The sequence below is a fragment of the Prinia subflava genome, chromosome 1, assembly GCF_021018805.1.
Source record: "Prinia subflava isolate CZ2003 ecotype Zambia chromosome 1, Cam_Psub_1.2, whole genome shotgun sequence".
Classification (NCBI taxonomy): Eukaryota; Metazoa; Chordata; class Aves; order Passeriformes; family Cisticolidae; genus Prinia; species Prinia subflava.
In genome coordinates this window covers 74,465,783-74,487,806 of record NC_086247.1, presented here as the reverse complement: position 1 = coordinate 74,487,806, position 22,024 = coordinate 74,465,783, and the positions used below count along the sequence as shown (strand labels likewise).

The 22,024-nt window shown below is 34.5% G+C and overlaps 1 protein-coding gene across 2 annotated transcripts in view; it reads left to right on the top strand.

Moving 5' to 3' along the window:
* The window catches only part of DNAH5 (dynein axonemal heavy chain 5), a 140,808-nt gene that overhangs the window by 102,500 nt on the left and 16,284 nt on the right, over positions 1-22,024 (top strand). For both annotated transcript variants that reach the window (XM_063400146.1, XM_063400135.1), the window contains exons 56-70: positions 431-662; positions 2,149-2,263; positions 2,461-2,637; positions 5,649-5,852; positions 7,247-7,426; positions 8,299-8,436; positions 9,030-9,165; positions 10,578-10,894; positions 12,212-12,367; positions 12,802-12,984; positions 17,706-17,949; positions 18,948-19,062; positions 19,527-19,717; positions 20,566-20,687; positions 21,538-21,687. In XM_063400146.1, coding sequence (XP_063256216.1) covers positions 431-662; positions 2,149-2,263; positions 2,461-2,637; positions 5,649-5,852; positions 7,247-7,426; positions 8,299-8,436; positions 9,030-9,165; positions 10,578-10,894; positions 12,212-12,367; positions 12,802-12,984; positions 17,706-17,949; positions 18,948-19,062; positions 19,527-19,717; positions 20,566-20,687; positions 21,538-21,687 — 2,660 coding nt within the window. The remainder of the gene's footprint in view (positions 1-430; positions 663-2,148; positions 2,264-2,460; positions 2,638-5,648; positions 5,853-7,246; positions 7,427-8,298; positions 8,437-9,029; positions 9,166-10,577; positions 10,895-12,211; positions 12,368-12,801; positions 12,985-17,705; positions 17,950-18,947; positions 19,063-19,526; positions 19,718-20,565; positions 20,688-21,537; positions 21,688-22,024) is intronic.

Below are 22,024 nucleotides of genomic sequence, written 5' to 3'. Positions count from 1 at the left end.
TGAAATATTTCTAACAGGTTTGGTTTTGAACACAGCTTGAAGAAAAATTCCCCATGAAGATGTCTTAAAAGCATTTGTAAGAAAGCAAAGATGCTACTAAAGAAAGAGATTATTTGTGAATGTGTCTGTGATAGGGCATACAGAGGGAGGCTGTGATTACCCAGTCTTTGGTAGGTAGAAGCTAGGTTCAGAGCCAAAAAGCAGTTGCATACTTTGGAGAGGAAAGAATGCCAGATCCTTGGCTATTCTTTTTACTGACAAGTGTGGACTAGTACTCAGAATCTGATAGTGAAGAGTAAAGAAGACAGGGTTTTCAGAAGGTGGGTAAAGCCAGAATAATACATGCTGACTTGTTTTATAGTGACTTGTTTATAAGCTAAGATGTTTTCATAAACATTTACTTACATTTAGGCTTTCTTTCTTTCCTTAGTATCTGAACACTTCCTGTCCTCATTTGATATGGACTGTACTGCTGATACGAAAAGGGCAATTGTGCAGTGCATGGGCTCATTCCAGGATGGAGTGGCAGAAAAGTGTTCTGATTACTTTCAAAGATACAGACGTTATACACATGTGACTCCCAAATCCTACCTGACCTTTATCCAGGGATATAAAACCACATACAAAGAAAAGCATGCTGAAGTGCAAACATTATCAAAAAGGTAAACTACTCAGGTTACTTCTGTTTTTCTGTAGTTTTCTTCCCCAGGTAGGTATATTCTGATACGCTTCATTTCAATGCATGGCTTGTCTCCTTGCACAGCAAAAAAAGGAATTTTTAACTCCTAAAATTATGTTAAGGTGTAACTTATTCAAATATTGTAGTTGCTCTTGTCATATAAGCTAAAGACTATATATTTTGGTAGTGGGAGGGAAGGAGTGGTGGTGCATGCAAAGTAGAGGTAAAGGGAACATGAGGTGAACATAAATTATACCCATGTGTTTTTAAACAGTAAACGAATACATCTACATGTAATTTCATAATATATTGATAATAACATTTAATTTTCCAGGCAGCAACTTTTGTTTTCTTGCCAAACACTTGAAACTTCCTGTTATGAACACGTAAGGAATATCCTTAGTGGTTTTGTGAACACAGAGCCTCACTTAGACTCTTGAGCTTTTTACTTGTAGATTATGAAAGTGGTTTTGATATACTTATTCCTATTTTCAGATGCTTTATTAAACTAATATTATCTATTTGCAAATATATCTTCATGTCAGGAACACACAACTATAATGTAAAATTAGCAATTAGTGTATCAGTTGATATCACCCTTAAAAAAACCTGCCTTCTCAGTTTTGAAAGATTGTTAAAAAGAGCTGGAAACCTTAAAGAATAGCTTAATCTTGTTTATTTCACTTTAAAACATTCTTTGTCTTCAAAGTCAAATTGAGTTTGAAACCTGTAGTTACATTAGGAGTGAAGGCTTGTAAAACAGAAGGGTCTTGCCCTGTTTTCTACCTTCAGATTTACCAAATTAGTTCATGAAGCCAAATTTCTTCGACTTAAACTTAGTGGCACTGTCAGAATTGCTTTGTTGGGGTTACATTTTGTTCAGCTGCCCAAGTACTGCCTAGCCTTTGCAATAGCAGCCTCTGTAAAGGCCCTAAACTCGTCTGAAAAGTCCCAAGTGAAGAATTTTTGATAGAAACAAAGCACTATTGAAGGGGCATTTTAATGCTGAATCAGAGAAATCTTACCTCAGTACTATTTTTCTTTTACTCTCTTTTGTTTGGTCTTGGTTTCTTTTAAGTGTCCACTTCAAATAAGAAATATTGATTGGTTATAATTTTCAGTATTTTGGTAATCAGAAAATGCTTTCTACTGCACAGAACTCAGTTCTTTGAGTATTGGCTCAAGAGGGACAGGGACATTTATAGAACCAACATGTAGGATTTTTATGCAATGATAAAGACATACTGTTTGATTAGAAGTGGGTAAAATTTCATGCCACAGTCTTTATTAATGTACTTAATGTACTCTTAAGCTATCAGAAAGGTGGAAGTTCTTGTCCAAGTTTTTTTTTTGGTGTAAAACATCTTTTGCAATTGTTTTCTGATTGGTGTGATTCATTCTATAGATGGAAAGTGGAGTGTAAATTACATAGTGTATGAGATGCTTCTTATTTTGCTTTTTAACTTCAGAATAAATACTGGTCTGGAAAAATTGAAAGAGGCCTCTGAGTCAGTGGCTGCTCTAAGCAGAGAACTGGAGGTAAAAGAAAAAGAACTTCAAATTGCCAGTGAAAAAGCTGACATGGTATGTACAGCCTTCAAAGTGTATTGCTGTTTGATTTCTTTTGCCTTTTATTCCTTCTATTTTGAAAAGATTAAGCAATTAAAATGAAAGAAAGGATCTTAGAGAAAATTATCTTGTTTGAGTTTTCTGGAATTGGACAGTTATGATTTTACAACAAAAACTTTTAACTATGGCATGTGGGTTTTCTCACATTCTAGGTATTGAAAGAAGTTACTGTAAAAGCACAGGCTGCTGAGAATGTGAAGGGTGATGTTCAGAAAGTGAAAGACAAAGCCCAAGCTATTGTAGACAGTATCACAGTTGACAAAGCCATTGCTGAAGAGAAGTTGGAAGCTGCCAAGCCTGCTTTGGAAGAGGCAGAAGCAGCCTTACAGGTTAGTACTTGGACCTTATATAACATTGCCACTGAGAAGGTGGATATCTTTGAAATACAAAATTGGAGGTGCATTGCGTAACTCTTCACTTGACAAAAAAATATATGTATTTTAAGGGATTTTAGATTCAGGGTTTTTTTTTTTTATTTTCATGTAAGTACTAACCCCTAAATAGTCAGTTTTCAGAAAAGGGCAAGTTTTAACTTTCTTTGAAACTGTAATTTATATACCATGTGCTGCAGGTTGATGTTAGACTAGTAACTGAATATTGATGCTATTATTAAACAACTTGTGTGCAGTGAGTGAAGTGCTGTCCATGTAAAATTGATTGCAATTCCATCCAAATCCAAATCTTTTCAAAGTTTTCACCAAGATATTGCATTTTCAGTAAGTTTTCTGCTCCACTATTTTCTGTCTTTAAAAAAAATCTTTTCTTGGGAGTTGTGGCATTACAAAGACTTCATTTCCTTCACCATACTTGTCTTGTAAAGCTTTTTTTAATAGAATGCCCATATATTTAGGATTTAAAAAGATTAATATTAGCTGATCTTGCATAATATTTATCGTTATGTCTACTCAGCTGACTTTATAGGAGGATGTGCCTCAAGACATTCTGCTGTGAGCAGCATTAGCGGAATCTGAAGTATACCTGTTAGATACTAGCAGGGAGCTCATGTGTCAGGAAATAGAAAAGTATGAAGAATGAACCTGAAGGATGGACAAACCTCAAAGGGTTTAATATAAATTTACTGGAAATTATACGTTTCCATTTTTGAGGCTGCTGGCAGTTGTGATGGTTAATAACTGATTTTTTTGAAAGACTGGCATGATTAGCTTTGAAAACTAGTGTAGAAAAATTTTTATGGATCTCCTGAATGTAAGACTTCACTTGGAGTGAGAGATGTTTAACAATCTCTGACTGCCACGATGCTTAAAGGACAGAGAGCAAAAATCTGAAAGAAAGTTGATGAACTGACAGCTGGGAAGAGTGAAATAAGGGAGAAGGTTTGTACTAGAAGAGCTTGATATATAGCCTCAGGAAAAAGGTTAAAGAACTATCAATAACAAAACAACAAACCAGGTAAACCAGTGGGCAAGTATTCTGAAAAGTGAAAAAATAAGCCATGTTAATTAGGCAGCATCTGCAGTATAAAGAGGGCACTGGTATCCTGTGTCTGGACCTGTATCTTATTAAAGCTTACTTTCTGCTTTTGACTGAAATGGCTGAACTAAAACAATGCTGCTCTTCTTGAAATGTAAGTGCTAACAAATGAAAACCTGATTTCAAGTAAAACCAATGCTGGCATTATTGTAGAACTTCTCAATGGGAAGAAGTATTTGGGCTTAATCTTGAAATTCTTGAATTTTCTATAATAAATTGCTTTGCCTATGTCTAAAGGGGAAAGGCAAACTTTCATATAAAGAGACCTAGAATGTGTATATGTATTCTCAGCATTCATTCATTCACTTCCTTAAGCAAGAATCTTCTCTGTAAGGGTCTGCATCTTTCAAAAAATTTAGAAAATGAATCTCATAATCATTACCGATTTGCAAATTCAAGCTAGGGATTCCTATAGTAGAGTTCTGCTTGCAGAGTAGATAAATGCCTATTGAAATATTTGATAAATAGAAAGGTCTTACCCAGATGAAAAAAAGATTGATTAGCTACTTCACTCCCTTTTTAACATATTTTAAAAATGATAAATGCTACATTAAGATATGCACACAACATCTTATAAGCATTCCTAAACATATAGTGAGATTAGATTTTTAAAGTTGGAGTAGAAGTTGTCAAAGTTCAGTAAAACTTTGTTGCATTTTACTCCGTAATAATAATGACACATTAAATGCACAACTTAAGACAAGTAAATAAATGAATAAAATTTAATTGTAACAATTTTGCCACAATATATTTATTAACAAAAAAAAGGCTGAGCTGAATTTCCTAACAGTCTCTAAGAAACACTGGTTAAAGTTTTCACAGATATCCGGAAAAACTCTGGTGAATTATTTGGTACACACTGAACCAAACAAGCAGAAAAATATTGAAGGGAGACAAAGGGCTTGGTAGAGGGAAGGCAGTCTGAATAGTCTGCAGTACCTTGAAGTCTCTTTTTTGAAGTATAGACACAAGTAATTAAAATCTGCCTTCATGAAGTGAGGTGTGTGCTAGGCTAGAAGCAAAGTGTCATAACACTTGCAGTAATCTGTTGTTTACTGTTTGGGCTGTCATGTACTTGGCCTGATTAAACTGCCTGTGAACAAGCAAAGATTCTGCCCAGAGCTGTGTCTGTTGTAGGAGCGGGTCTGCTCGTCAGCAATTCCCGTTGTTCAATGGTTTTGTTATTCTGGATGTGGTGCAGTAAGCACTACTGCTTAAATCAATTCTCTAAGGGGACATCTTCAGCAGAGTTTTGTGATAAGGAAATCTGATTCATGTTGTAGAGTTTTGAGTTACAGTGCTAGATTTGCACCCTAGGCTAATTTAGCTTTAATAGGGCCTAGGTTTTTATATTTGATTATATATATGTTTTTTCTTGCAGGCCTGCTCCTAAGCCAGGAATGTCCCTGGTAAGATGTATAAGAAGGTGCAAATATATACATATACCACACCTTCTCACTGGTTTCCTTACTTTACCTTCATTTGCTGGATGTCAATGAAAACTACTTCCTTTCTAGACTCAGTTTCTGGTCAATATGTTCACGTATAAAAAACCAAGTAAAATTTCAAGATATTTCTGATTGGCTCTTTTTTATTGTCAAAACAGTTCATGGTAGTTTTGAGTTTTAAGGAGCTGCTGTGGAGTTGCTGTGCTGAGGTTTCCTAGTGGTTGATAGGAGTTAGTAGTGAAAATCGGATTGGGGGATCCTTCTAGCTTAATGCTTTTTAGAGGTAAAAATAACATAAATATTTTTTCTCCCATTAATTAATACTGTGGCGAGTTTGTGCTCCATATTTTGTTAACTGAACAGTAACAGTACTTGCTTTGCCCTTTGTTTTAAATTCCCAGACAATAAAACCTGCAGACATTGCCACCGTCCGCACGCTGGGCCGGCCCCCTCACCTCATCATGCGCATCATGGACTGCGTGTTGCTGCTCTTCCAGCGCAAACTCAGCCACGTGAAAATTGACCCGGAAAAATGCTGTACCGTCCCATCGTGGCAAGAGTCTCTGAAGCTGATGACAACAGGGAACTTCCTACAGAGCCTACAGGTGCTTGTGAAACCTTTATTTCATTTTTTTCAATAATCTACAAAAATAAGGGACAGTGTTTTCTCTGGTGTTCATAGGAGAACATATGTGCAAGGGAAATCACATAGTGTTGAGGGCTTAAGAATAAAAAGGGGATATCTGAAATGTTAAAGGCTTAAGATTAAATGTGTCAGAATGAAATAAGATTTAATCCTCTTGCAAAGTCATGTTATAAATCAATTATAATTTTTCTTAAGTAAGGCAATGAAATTGTTTTAGGTGAAAAATGACTCAGAGCTTTAAGCATTTGGTTTGGATAGCCACTTCTTAGCTTTTTCATTAAAGCTGATAACAAGTATCTTTTTTTCTGGTATTTAATTTTTCATTAATTTTCAACATTGCAGCTTGTGCACTGGCTTGTAAAAGCATAGAATGTTATTAGGATGAACACAATCAGAACTTTTTACAATTTGGGATTTTTAGTTCATAGCATTTGTCTAGGGAAATGGAAATACTAACTATCTGGTAAACAAATCCCTTTTAATAACTAAAATTAATAATATGATTTATCTGGTTGGAATAAATGGTGTGTTTTCCTGCTCACTGACTATTATCATCCCTGATTTCTGCATTTTGAGTTTACTTGATTTTTACTTGACTGGTCTAGTAGGTGGCTTGACCAGCTTTGAATGGATGGTAGTGGCATGGATGTTATGTAGTATTCACATTTCATCTGCTTGTAAAGATTTTTAATTTTCTAAAGGACTTCAACATTTCATTTTGCTCGTGCTTAATTAAACCTATTTGTGCTTCAGGGAACAGTTATTTTTCAAGTTTGTCTGGGATAGATTCTCATTATACTTTGTAAATAAATTTGAGGGAGAAAATTAAGAGCTTTTCAGGAACAAGAAGGAAAAATATGCTTTTTCGAGAAAAGAGTAAAAATAAATTCTTTAAAAATTAAATATATTACACTAATTAGACAAGGTAATTTAAGAGTAAGATAGCTGGCTCGCCCTTTGAAAGGACTGTCTTGTAGAATGTATGTTTTTGAACCAGAGTTTAGCTCTTCATTTTCTTTTTGAAGATTGTGAAATGTTATTCTGTCTTAAGAAAAGGAAATTTCAAACCAGTGATGTTTCACAACAATGATTAGCTGTGGAACAGTAATAGTGAGTGTGAGATAGCAAAGATCATAAATGAAGGCAATTTTTTTTTCCATTTTGTAAGTACATATACAGTGGAATGACTTTGTAAAGGTCTTTTGTAAAGATGCATGCGACAAATAACTTCATACTAGTTGTTTGTACATACCACTTGTGATATTTGTAGTGCTCTATGTGTTCTGAAATACATGTGTATATAATTTACACTGATTACCTGTTTTGTATCCTGCACTTCTTAAATTTATTCAGCAATTTCAGAAAGACACAATTAATGAAGAAGTGGTAGAACTTTTGAGCCCTTATTTTGAGATGGTGGATTACAACATTGAGACAGCTAGGAGAGTATGTGGGAATGTTGCTGGCCTTTGCTCATGGACCAAAGCTATGGCGGTTTTTTTTTCCATCAACAAAGAAGTATTACCTTTAAAGGTACGTCTGTTAGTCATCAAAGACACCCTTTGCTTCTTCTCATCCTCATCTGTTTGCACTTGGGGATTTATCTGTGGGAAACTTCATCTGCCTTATTTGAACTAGTGTTTCCCTCTCCAGAAATTTATCTTGAACACTGTAATTCTACAATAAAATATATTTCAAATGTACTTCCCTTGGAAGTTGTCAAAATTACGAAAGAGATGGTGTGGTTTTATGCCTCTGAACCCCCACTGAATGGGGTTAAAGCACCTGTCATCTAGTTAAATGCACTACTGCAATTGGTCTACATTAATTTTGAAATAAATAGAAAAAAGCTTTGAGATTTGGTTCTGTTAATGTTTCAGATCTCAGCTCATAAGAAGATTGTACAGAGACTCTCCATCAGTGTTATGTAGAGGAAAAAAATGGGCCTAAGTAGTTAGAATGAAGGTCAGGAAGAACATGGTCAAGCATGTTTAACAAAGAATAACTTGTATTGTAATGGGAATGACCGAGAGGGGAGCAAGGTTTGTGTTTTGACTAGCCTATTGGTTGGAAGAATCAAGTAGACTTCTAGAGGCATCATTCTCTTCTGCAGGCTGTGTCAGACTAAATTTTGTCTTCATCACATGAAGAATGACTAGCATTCCCAGAAGTATTTTTAATTATTTTTTCTAATTGACATTAAACCAACTGTTCAAGTGCAGCTATCTGAAATAAGAATTTAGTTTGTTGTAAAATTCAAATAAAAGGTTTTGCTGAGTGATGAAATCCATACTGAAGAGTTTGATTTGGAAATGTAGTACAAGAAAACTCTCTGAAATGTATTATAGCAAATGCTTTGAAATTCTCTTTGTATGAATACCCTTTTTTGTTTTTATGCTCTGTAGGCTAATTTAGCAGTTCAGGAGAAACGCCTAACCAGTGCTATGCTGGATCTGCAGAGAGCTGAAGAAGAACTGGGAGCCAAGCAAGAAGAATTAGATATTGTGCAGGCAGAGTACGAAAATGCAATAAGAGAAAAACAGGTGAACTGCACTTCACAAAAAAGAAGTTTCTGTACTTGCTCTAAGGAACACTTAATGTGTTCTTTCAATTCCACTATGATTCCTTGAGAAGAATGTTGATGGACAGCAGATAAGAGATAGATAGTATTTGAATACTGCCTCTTTGCTTTCTACCTCTCTCCTTAGCCTCTGGTCCTCTCTTCCCTCCCATCCCCTCAAAAACTACTTTATTTGTACTCTTTTTTCAGTTCCTACTATGTAACTTCAAACTTCATTTATGTTATATATGTATAATGTATTTGAAATTCTAAGTAGAATTCCTCAGAATGAATAAGGATTAAGAATTTTACATACTATTCAACAACTGCACCAAAATAAAAGTTAAGAACAGAAATATTAAAAAGAAATATTTTATCATGTTTCTGGGAGGTGTTGATAGTTTTTCCTGATGTATTTTTTCCTTCGCACTTTCTCTCCTCTGCATGGTGATAGAGATGTTTGAGAATATATTTCTAACCTGTTGTTTATTTACTGGTTTAATGAGATGTAGAGATTTTTCTGACCTATCAGATAAATGACTGTAAACAATTTCTCTGGGTGCATGGTTTCTCTAGACTTTGCTGGAAGATGCTGAGTGTTGCCGACATAAAATGCAAACTGCCTCAAATCTTATAAGTGGTTTAGCAGGTGAAAAAGAGAGGTGGACAGAACAGAGTAAAGAATTTGCCATGCAAACCAAGAGATTAGTTGGTAAGTTTTTATCCAAACCTTTGAACTTGGAAACAAGTTGTTTGAGTTGTAATGGGTAGTGAAAGTGAAAACATTTGAAATGGCAGACTTTTCCTTTGTATCTTAGATCCCTGTCTCAAAAATGAGGGTAATTGTTTTAATTCCCTTGCTAAATCCCTGTTAGGTGAAAAATAAACATAAGGCTAAAGTTCATATTTAAAAAGAAAAGATAATGGATGCTGTGAATGTGGTGGCACATATTTGGGACACTAAAATTTTAACTAGACTGATGTTTGTAAGTAACAGTCCAAAGAGAGTGATATGTTAGCAAGCGCCAATAAAACGTGTATGAGTGAGAGTATATATAGAGAGGCAAGGAAGACTTATACTCAGGCACTGACATTTATATGTAGAAATCAATATTTTTAACTGGAGTTACTAATGTTCATAAAAATCTGCTTCTTAGAAAGTAATGATTATTTTTTAAATTTGCACTTTTAAACTAAAGTACTTTGTAATAAATAATTGGTTCATTAGTTAGATCAATAAATGAAATTTATCTCCTCATTTGCTGTGGGCTGAAGTTTCTTCTCTGCCTTTTACCTTGAGAGGCTGCAAAAAGAAGCCTTGTTGTATAGTAACTAGGTTGCATTTTATTTGCTGGTATAATATATTCATGTGTATAAAATTATTAAAAATGCAGGATACCTTCCCTACAGATTCATCCTATTTCATTTATAGGTAACTAGAAAATGCCCATAAAATATTAGGGCTCAGTATAAAAGTATGATATCTTCTCCAGTTTAAATCCTGCCTTCTTATTTTAGAGGTACAAAACCCCCTCAAACTATGGTGTCATAACATTCAGGGGGAAAATTTTGAAACTGAACTTCTTTTAAGAAGATTAAAAGTTGTCACACTTAATACCTCCATACTGATGTCTGAGACAGCTTTTATTACTTATCATTGTAATTAATTTACAATAATTTAATTCAGTTAGTACTTACAGGGGGTTCCACCATGTTGTTCCCCCCCCAAACACCCACTCACTCCACTGTTTAAGCCTGTTCTTATGAATGCACAATGATGGGATTAAAAGATTACGAGTAAATCCTTTCTGCCATGTCCTGCTTGTGCAGGATCTGGTGTTTGGAATAGCGTTACATGAGTGTTGAGTTGACCTTAACAATCTCTTGATTCCTACAGTTGCATAGTAAGAACAAAGTAAATGTGGCATCTACTGAGTCATGACGTGTAATGAGCCTTGGAAAAAAGGTTGATTTGCCTTCTTTATGGGTCAAAGTGTTTTCTTCAGTTACCAGTCAAAACATGTAGCAACTAGTGAAGGAATAAGCTTGTTCATTAGTAGAATTGGCAAAGTTGTAATGCTTTGGGGTTTTTTTGTTTTTTTTTTTTTTCTTTTTCTCTTTGAGGTGATGTACTCTTGGCTACAGCTTTTCTATCCTATTCTGGCCCTTTTAACCAAGAGTTCCGCAGTCTGCTGTTAAATGACTGGCAAAAGGAAATGAAAAGCCGAAAAATTCCTTTCCGTAACAACTTGAACCTCATAGAAATGTTGGCTGATGCTCCAACTATCAGTGAATGGAACCTGCAAGGATTGCCAAATGATGACTTATCCATACAGAATGCAATTATTGTCACTAAAGCATCTCGTTATCCTTTATTAATTGATCCACAAGCACAGGGTAAAATTTGGATTAAAAATAAGGAAGGCAAAAATGACCTTCAGGTAATAAAATTGCTTGTACTTTTATAATCCCTAAAAACACTTATCTTACAAAGCATTACAATTCAGTGATTCACCTTAGGATGCTAGAATGCTTAGGAAATCAAATTTATACAAAAAATCTGGTTTGAATATAAAGAATGTCTCAGATATATTTTAATAGATTTGAGATTTGGCTAGAGGTGGAAGTATATTGTTTAGCACCAGTGACTCCATTTGTTTAATGAATTTATTATAATGAAACATAAACTTTGGAGAATAGGCTGGATGGGCATTGTCTGGTAATAAACATGTTTTAAGAATAGTATAATTCTTAGGAAAAAAACACCAACTACTTGATTAATACAATTTCATGTAATTGTTTATAAATGAAGATTCACAGCAAGATTTTTTTTTCATCTTTTAATCAGAAATTATTGCAAATTTTTATTGTCTCAGTAGGGATGTAAGCTGCTAAGTGCTCTGTGAATATACAGGTCACACATAGTGCTGCAATGTACAGTCTGAAGCAAGATACGCCAACTCAAACAAGCCATCTTTCTGGCTGTGAATATATCCCACATGATATCAGGAATTCAGGAAAGACAGAGGGAGTAGAACACAAAGCATGCTTAGGTCTCCAACCATTGTGTGCCCATGTCTCAAACACCTCACGCTCACTACCCTTCACGGGTTCCAGTGACTCAGAGAGCAGCTCTGGCTAAAATTAAAATTACACCAATAAACAAACAAAGAAACAAAACAACAACAACCACAAAAACCAAAGCCAAAAGAATTTTAAAAAATTTGTTTGTTCATAGCTTTATTGAAGTCTAAGCTGAATTTGCTATTCGAACATTTTGAAAATCCCAGTTATACTGGGGGACTATTTAAAACAAAGACTATTTAAGGTCCATGTAAAATTCTAATTTTCAAGGGTGAAAAAAACCCTAGAAGAATACTTATCTTGGAATTGACCCTGCTGCAGTGTGACTTGGAGATGTTATCCAAGATAAAATTGAAGGTGTTAAAAGGGTCGTGTGAATTCTTCCTGTGAAATTCTCGAGTAGCTGCACACATAGGATATCAAAACTGCAGGTGCTCAGTGCTGCTTTGCTTCTACCTTCGCAGCTGAAAAATAAAACTTTGCATTCCATGAGATCTGGCAATAGGATATGCTGATGTTACCTTTCCTTGAGCTCACAAACTTTGCCTCAATACTAGTCTGTTCACAAGGTCATTGTTTTGGGCAGTACTTTAAAGAAAATGAAATAATTTATAAATATAAAACTAACAAAAACCTTGGTAAATGGGTGTAAGATATTGGATCTGTGTTTTTAGATCACTTCTTTGAATCACAAGTATTTTAGAAACCACTTAGAAGACAGCCTTTCTTTGGGAAGACCTCTTTTAGTAGAAGATGTTGGAGAAGAGCTTGACCCAGCACTTGATAATGTTTTGGAAAGAAACATCATTAAAACAGGTTCAGCCAACAAGGTAAAAATAAAACAAATGAGCAAATGTGGAAATTCCCCTTTCCTCTCTTCCTCTCCCCACACCCTCTCCTTAGCAAAATAGCTCCTAATAAATGTAGGACTATAAAAAAGTAAACTCATTTAAGCTTGGTTAATGCTAATAGAAGAAAAAATAAGGTATGGTTTAAGTTCACAAATGGTTAATATATTTAATGTATATAGTTCCTTATTCCTTTACTTATGAAAATTTTTAGAAGCTGAAATAATTTTTGAATGGGCTGTTCAAAGTGGTCCTTGACTGTTCTCAAGAAATTGTTTGCATCAGATATATGATTTAAAACTTGATTTTTATGCCTTTAAGCAGAAAAATGTAACCTTTTTTCCTACATACAGTATCTGAAAAAGTGTGTATTGGCTCTTGATATTTCAAGACTTCTTTTAAATATTTTTCTTAAGGTGAAAGTTGGTGATAAGGAAGTAGATGTTATGAATGGCTTCAGACTTTACATTACTACAAAACTGTCAAATCCATGTTACTCTCCTGAAATTAGTGCTCAAACCTCCATCATTGACTTTACTGTGACCATGAAAGGTCTTGAAAACCAACTCCTAGGCAGAGTCATTCTCACAGAGAAACAGGTAAAAGAATTGATTTTATCTATTTTCTTGGCTGTACTTCTTATATTTACGTGTAGAATGTTTTACTTTAATTTTGATTTATTAGTCTCTCTTCCCATATTGCAAAATAACTTTCTGGCTCTCTCTATTGTGATTATTCTTAATATAATCTATTTGTAATGCTTTAAAAACGGCACAGAAGCAATTGACTCATTCATGTGGAAGTTTCCCTGTCTCTTTATTGTTGCAACTATACTGTATTAACTTCGTTTTTCCTGTCTCGGTGAGTTATAACCTCATGAGAATGGCCTGTGAAAAGCAAAAGGGCCTGAAATGAAAACTGATGTTCTTCTGTCTACACACCCTGGAGCTCATGGCAACAGAACCTAGTGCAAAGAATCCAGACTTAGTTACTTCCTTGCTCCAAGGGAAAATGGGCTACCTACTTATTTTGACATTGCAGATATATTAGTTGAGGAAGCCTAGGTTAAGGATGCCAATCCCAATTGCCACCTGTAATTCTGGAGGGAGGCCGATTGCTATCTTCTTAACTGTAGAACAGCTAATCCCTGTAGCCATAGGCTCAGGCAATGCTGATGTCCTAAGACACACTGTGCAGCTATGACTGTGTATTTACTAGTATATGTACTAGTACATGTGTATGTAGTATATGTACTAGATTTTAGCAATAATTCCAGTTTACCTTCACTAGAGAGGAGTGACAGGAATATTTTTGTTTCCTTATTGTGGCATCTGTTGAGATTCTTCTGTCCTTCCAACTCCTCCCTCTGCTCTACCAAAGTAAGATTTTTCTTGTTAGTAGCCTCAGTCATCTTGTTCATGTCAAGTAGTTGCATTTCATTCCCAAACAGTGCATGGATCTCATGAGAGAAATCACACTCAGTCTGTTAAGGTCTGTTGTTTGTCAGACAGCTTCATTGCACCATCACCTTCTCTTCAACCTCTGACAGCCTGTCAACTCCCTATGTAATGAAATTATCACTGTCTATCTAAACCACGGCGTGATGTGTATATTCACAAAGCCTTATGCCAAACTTCACTTCTTGGGCCTTGAAATACAGTACATTCCTCCTGGAGACAGTCAGTTTATCAGATTCCTCCAGTCATTGCTGTTGCTTTGTGCTTGCTTCAAGGACATAGAAACAGGAGCTTGACTTTTCTCGGAGGAGCCAAGAAATAGATGGAGAAGTAACAGACTCAAGTTGGAACATGGGGAATTCTGATTAGATATTAGGGAAAAAATAATTACATTGAGAGTGGTCAAACCCGGGAGCAGATTAACCAAGGATTTTTTGGAACTTACATTCTTGAAGGGTTCAAGATTCACCTGGACATTGCCCTGAGCAAATGAGATGTTTAGATCTGAGCAGGGGTTGAACTAGTTAATTTCTGTAGGTGCCTTCCAAATTAAAATTATTCTACTATTCAATGGCCTCTTTGTCACTAAGTGGGAATGTCTAATAGGTGGACATACAATGCTCTGTCTACCAGCTTCTCACAGTGTTATACTCACTACTGTTTTATTTGAAACCATCTGGAGATATTTCCTCTAGATAAATGACAAGTGGATCCCTTGACAGGCAGGGGAACTTCTACAGAATAGGCTTGCCAAGTTGCAGTTTTCTTGGCCTCTGTTTATACACTTTGTGTTTCAAGGTTTCCCGAGGAGTCGATTTGAACACATCATACCATACAAATACTTTTCTATGATGTCTAAGGATACATCTTTGGTAATTTGGGGATTTTCCTCTTAAATGCCTGTATTCTTACTAGCTTTTGTAGCCTTTGATAGGAGAGTGGTGGAACTATTTTACTGTGTCTGCCAAGTGATTTGAGCAGTGTGACTGCTTGGTGATATCCAGTGTTACAATATATGTGTGGGACTTCTGTCCCAGAAAGAGAAGAGATTATTTATTTGAAATCAGAGTTCTTCAAGATTTTTATGCACATTTCTATCATTCTTCCCATTCTACCATCTCTTATACGGTTCTGGTCTTAGAATGAATGAGGTTTAGATGTCCAGGAAGGAAAAGGAGTATTTACAGCATGTAATTTAAAGTTTCTGCAAAGTCTGACTCTGTTGTCTGGTATGCCCATCAGAAGAATCTTTGGCACATACATCTCACAGAACTAATTGTTTACTGATAGGAACACTGGTACTAATTTCTTATTTTCCACCAGAATGTTAAACCAATTGCAAGATACAAGTGAAGCATAAGGTCAACGGGCAGCTGGTATATCTGTATAAATTTTATTGTACTCTATTTCTTGGAATAATAGGATTTGAGAGATTTGATATATGTCTGAAGGTAGCATAACTTGGGATATTTTAATGATATCATTATTTTGATACATTGGTTGTTATGTTATTTGAAAAAAACCTTGTTTATTCAGCATAATAGGTAAGTCAGATTAGTAGTGGAGTTATAATATGCAATAACTTTTTGGCTTTTGGAATTGTCACATTCATATATCAAGATTTTTTCTGGAAAAAGGCTCAAGTTTTGTAAGGAACTGTCGATGCAAATCCTTGTACTTGTGAATTATTTTATGACAGGATGATATAAGCTGTGTGGCAGCTTTCATATTTTATGAATATTAACAAGAAGTAGCATTCTTTTGTACAGTTGGTAAAATGTCATCTGCTTGTGAAAGGAATCCCATAAAACTGGATTTGAAATAGCTTCTTTTGTGCAAGTTCCTTGAATTTATGTACATGGTAACTTGGGTTATTTTCTCTGCATCCTTGGTGTTATGACTGGAAATTTTTGAAGATATGAAGAAAGCTTTCAACTGTTTGCACTTCTGATCTGAAAAAAGCATTTTAAGAGCTTAATAGATGGATTTTTTTTCACTAAGATTTTCATCTAGAGTTACTTCACTTTAGCTTGGGAACTGTTTCCACCATGTTTCTCAGGTTCTTCTTGTGAGGAGAATAACTTTCTGTTTTTATCAAGCATTGAATTCTAAAGTGTGTTTCACTTTGTAACTGAACTCAGTAAAACATGAAATTTAATTTGGCTCATTTAATTGACTATGTTAATTATTATATTTAATTAGACGATAAATTTATTTTAATACAGTTCTTTCAAAAGGAGTTTCTACTTTATCAAACTTGTATGAAAAAAATGCTTCATGAAACTGTTACCTTTTTTTCTTCTGTTCCATGAAGCAGCAGTTGATTGAAATACAGATAACTGTAGTTTTTTTGTCTATTTTCATTAGTTTTTTCAGAAACTTTTTTATAAGTAAGCACATCTTCTAAATTTTGTTGTATTTGCATTATTCTAAAATGATTGCCGCACTAAATAATTTCTATCTGATGATGATTATGATTTTTCAATATACCAACAAAAAACTCTAAATCTTATAATAATAATATGTTTTTTCTTAATTTCCTTTTTGAGGTAAAAGGACATTTTTAAAAGAAAGAAATGCTTGAATTAGGAATGTAGGAGGAGAATGTATTGAGAAGACCAGAAGTTTAGAATGTGGAAAAATAAAAAAGCAATTTCATAAGTTGTAATAGTTTTTCAAAGCTGTATATATGAAGACTATTCCAATGGAGGACACAGAAAACCTTTCCTTAAGCCTCAATAAAGGCTCAGGTCCATTATGTCTCTAGTGCTATATGAGAGGGCATGTATTTCTCAGTGTTCTCCCTGATTCTTTGGAATATTAGGAGCTAGTAAGCAACATGGAAATGGACTTGGCAATGATGGAGTGAACAGGAACTTCCAAATTTGGAGAGACATTGTCAAAATTATTCACCAGACCTTTGTAAACTTTGTGAAGTATTTATCTAGACAGCAAGTATTTCTACCAACTGGCTCACTTACTGTTCATTCATAAGATTCATATTAACCTTATCTTACGAAAAACTCTTAACATATCCTCTCTCTTTTCTTTCTGTTTACTTCATTGTATTGCAACATTTTGTAATGTTTCAGTAGAGGATTTTTATCTCTGAGGTACTAATTTATAGTAAGTTTTAAAAGGTAATTTTAAGAATGGACTGAAAGGACTATTATCACTGAAAAATATTTTTCTAGAGATTTCATATAGCTGTTCTTTTAATGTAAAACTCTTGATTAACAATTATCCATCTTCTATATTTGGCCACTGAAAAAGAAATTAGGTACATAAACCATCCAGATGATATTCCTAAATATATAAAATAAATACTTCTAGTGAAATAACTCAAATTCTACATACTTTCTTAATCAATTAAGCCTTTTTGTTAGAGGCTGAAATTATCCCTGTTTGATGGAGGAGTATTGGCAATTCTTGAAATATCTGATGCTTGATTTGATGGCCATTGAGTCTAAATGCTCAATATGGTGATTGTAAAGCAAGGCATAAATGAGGATAAGATTACATGGAGGGGATTAAAATCCTATGTCTGGAATGGTGTTTTCATTCATCTTTTCTGAAACAGAAAGAGAATAAAAACAACTGTGAACTTATTATTCTTTAGGGCATGATATGAACATCTCCCATAATATTTGTAGAAAAGATTTGTTAATGCCTAATTATGTAGCAGGTTCAGACCCTGGCAATAGATCTTGTGTCAAAAATACCACTGGAATTCTTTCCCCAAATTAAAGCAGCTAGTCTTGACCTACACTGTTTTAGTAGGATCAGTATTTTCTAAGCTAAATGTTTTATTTTAATTTTTGATTGCTCTTCTGTTTCCCAAATATTACCATGTAATCCAATAGGAATTAGAGAAAGAAAGAACTGATCTTATTGAAGATGTGACTATGAACAAAAGGAGGATTAAAGACCTAGAAGATAACCTTTTATTTAGACTTACAAGCACTAAGAGTTCTCTGGCAGATGATGAGACTCTACTAATTGTATTGAGTAACACTAAGAGGACTGCTGAAGAAGTAACACAGAAACTGCAAAATTCTGCTGAAACTGAAGTACAGATCAATTCAGCCCGTGAAGAGTACAGACCTGGTGAGTGAAGGTAGTGAAGGAAGACAAATAGCTAGACCATATATTTAAAACATCAATACTTAGAGTAGGAGAGATTGTAGGATGAGATCAGGAAGACCAAAATTAGTGGGAGAGATCTGTGTTTTCCTGTAAGTAAAATGTATCTAGGAGATGTCAATTGAGCTGTAATGGAGAAAATAGTCAATGTTATGCCTCATGGAACTTAAAAAATTGAGTGAATTGTTCTCTTTGTAGACTTCCCATTGCTCTATAAAAAAGTGTATCAGTCATGAGGGTGTTTAGGTAAGTGTATGTTTGAGTTCAACATGTTGAAATTCTTTTACAGAGTTTATATAACATTAACGACTCTTTATAACTGTCCTGATGAATGTTTCATCATTTATCTTTAGATTATTATAGTCAGCGCATTTCATAAGTCTTTTGACTTTTAACTGACAGGTAATAATGTGAAAAAAACAAGGGAAAAAATAGCTCTCTGTAATTGCCTGCATTCTAGGAAATGTGTAAGATGGTACAGTTAGTGTACCAGAAATATTGCAGATATTGTAAAACCTTTGCATTTAAAATTGAATGACTACTGAAAAGAAGTTAAATCAGTGCTGGGTGAGTTAAATCAATATAGTTCATTTGACTTTTATATGACTCTTGTAAAAGTCTGTAAAAAGAAATTTGTTTAGATACTTAAACAGTATTTCAAACAGCCATAAATTTTATGTTCTGCTGATGATCTCAATATTGCAGTGTACTATCAAGCTGCTCTCCAGATATGCTTGTACTTGAAAACTGGGTTTTACATAGTTTGCATTATTTACAGAAAAGATTTTTTTTCCTTGATGTATAAATGAGGATTAAATGAATGATTTTATTACTTTTCTGGCAGTAAAGAATAGAGAAATTCAAGGATGTTCAGTTATCATTAGTGTTAAAATCACTTGTAGAGTTAAAGTTTTCTGCTCTGCATTTCTACTTTGAACAAATTTTTCTTTCCTGTTCTTCAGTTGCAACTCGAGGTAGCATCTTGTACTTCCTTATCACTGAGATGAGCATGGTCAATGTCATGTATCAGACATCACTTCGGCAGTTTTTGGGGCTTTTTGACCGCTCCCTAGCCAGGTAATTTAGCTAACGATAAGTATTATTTCTATTTACCCAGTCCTGGAGGTGCTTGTAGTACAGTAAAGATTTAGTGTAAACTAATATCAAAAAGAAGACTATTGCTTCTTACAGTCTTAACCAGGAATTGTCAGCTTAAATACCCATAAAACTTTGTCAGGTAGCAAGGTAAAGAAACTTCTAATGTACTTACAGTCCTTCAAAATTTGCCATTAGATAATAAAAAAAACATTATACTGCACTGATTTTCAGCTGGGCAAAAAAGCTAGATTAGAAAGGATTTTTTTGTTGTTGTTCATTCAATCTGAAAGTTGTTGTCAGCTTACTGTCTGATATTCTGTTTGTGATCTATTATTTTTCATGTTTTGAAAATACTGAACTATGGCTTTTTCCCTTTTGCGTAGTATTCCCTTTTATAAAGCCTAAGCAAATCAACTTTTAACTGCAGACCTTTCTTCTAACAGGTCTACCAAGAGCCCTATAACCAGCAAGAGGGTTACCAATATTGTTGAACATATGACATATGAAGTATTCAAATATACTGCCCGTGGTCTCTATGAGGAACACAAATTTCTTTTCACATTACTGCTTACTTTGAAGATTGATATACAAAGAAACAGAGTGAAGCATGAAGAATTTCTGACACTCATTAAAGGTTTGAACTATGAATAAATTTTAAGGAGAGCACATTATTATTATAGAAAATGTATGTATTTCTATCTCCTAGCCAGCATGCACTTCCTTTTGCACATGAGAAACCAGTCAATTGTAAGAGTACATGTTTATCATTCTGATCTGGTGACAGACAGCATTGTATGGTAGTTCTAATTTACATCAGCACACTGAATATTGATGAATATATCTTTGTAATAGTAAGAATTTAAAAGGAATATTGTTAAGTATCGTTTATGTCTGCTACTCAAATACCATCAGGTATGTGTTTAACTTAGAAAAATTATTATTGTACTAAACATATTATAGTAACTGCAACAAATAGGAACAGAAAATGATGCTAACAATTTAAAAGAACATTGGAGTCTCAGCTGCATGTGACAAGGTTATGACTTTGGCCTTGACTGCATACAAGCACTGAGGTTCACTTGAAACTTTGGATCCATTTTGTATTACCTTTTCAAGATACTTAGTTTTCCAGGCAGCATTTATTTATGGATTATATGTCTGAATTTTTCCATGTTGAATCTTTGGAATGTCTTTTCTCAAAAAGCATTTATTGCCAGGCACATTGCAAGAAAAACCGGTAAAGCCTCAAAATATAAATTGGTTAAGACTTCTGTTTAAGACACATAATAGAAAAAAAATAGTATAAACTAACCCTATTGCAAACTCAGCTTAATCAAATAGGGCATGGTTTTGTAAGGTAGAAAACTCCTGTAACATCATGATTTAAAAGCTGGATTATTGCCTTTGTTTTTTCCCCTTTTATTTTGTTTATTTTTCTTTGTCTCTGCAACAGTACTAATAACGAATTTCAATTTCTTGCAGGTGGTGCTTCCCTAGACCTTAAAACCTGTCCTCCTAAGCCAGCTAAATGGATTTTAGATATGACTTGGTTGAACTTGGTGGAGCTCAGTAAGCTTAAACAGTTTTCAGATATTCTTGATCAAGTACGTAAGAGATTTTAAAGTTGATCTCCTGTTTGACAAGTCGTTGTCTGGTAGTGCTCAAGCCATGTAGTACAAAGTGGTTTATTTTATAGAAGAGAAACAAAACCGACAGCAGAGAGCCATAGTTATGGCCCTGACTGCTTAGCACCCTATGTTAAAAAAAAGACTCAAACACCCCCAGGAAAATAGGAAGAGTGTAGAGTGTTCAGACTTTATATAATACTTTCAGATTTGGATTCAACTTGCCATTATCCAGTTTATGCATTGCAACTTTATTCTTATTCTGGTTGTTAGATTATCTTGCATCCCTGTTGTGCTTTCTTACAGTATGTTTTATGATGTTTGTTCCAATATTTCTCTTGTTACATGGAGTAAAAATTTGGGAGAAGATGTTCAGCAAATTCAGTACTTGTATGAATAGTCTTATTGGGCACTAAGTGTATTGTAGCTAATGGTAAATGGCTTTTGGTATGGGTGAAGAAAACTTTTCTGTACATTCATGTGGGGAGCAATTATGTACTTGCTGTTCTCAAAGCAGTATCTTTGCCTAGCTATCCATGTTCTGATGCTGCTATGCTATTATATCATAGTAGAAAGCACTGATAAGTAGTTCCTGTTTTCAGAATATGAATACTCCAGGGTGTTGCATTCTACAATAGCATACTTCTAATCTGAAGTTTTATCCTATCATTTTTAATAGCCTTATTAAATTTGTGGAAGAATATCTCTAAACAAATTCCTGGGTGTGGATTACATGTCTTTGCCTCTCATTAAAAGTTTATGACCTAGTGGCAGTGCAGATATGACTTGTCTGTTTAGTGATATTTGCTTCTTTGATGTATAATTGCAGATTTCCAGAGAAGAAAAACAGTGGAAAATGTGGTTTGATAGCAAGAATCCTGAAGAAGAATTAGTTCCTAGTGGCTATGGTCAATCTCTGGACTGCTTTGGGCATCTTCTTCTTATCAGATCTTGGTGTCCTGACAGGACCATAGCTCAGGTATATTTATATAGCCCACATGATCTATTTGGGTATCACTAAGAATAATAGTTTCCAGATTGCAGCTTAGTATTATCTTATGTAATGTTAAACACCTTTTTCGACCTATATGTTGTACTTTCTGAAATTCTTTTCAGGCCATTGATGTATTTGTTACAAGGGAATTGATAACAAAATTATTCCAATATATTGAACAAATATTATCCACTGTAGTGGATATCACTGTGGTGATTTCTGCTGGAATTATATGTATTTATCCAGTTCTGCTTCTATTAGTTCAGAAGATACTTTTGGCTATCCTTGTTTACTCACTGGGATTTTAGAAGTGTCCCCACAT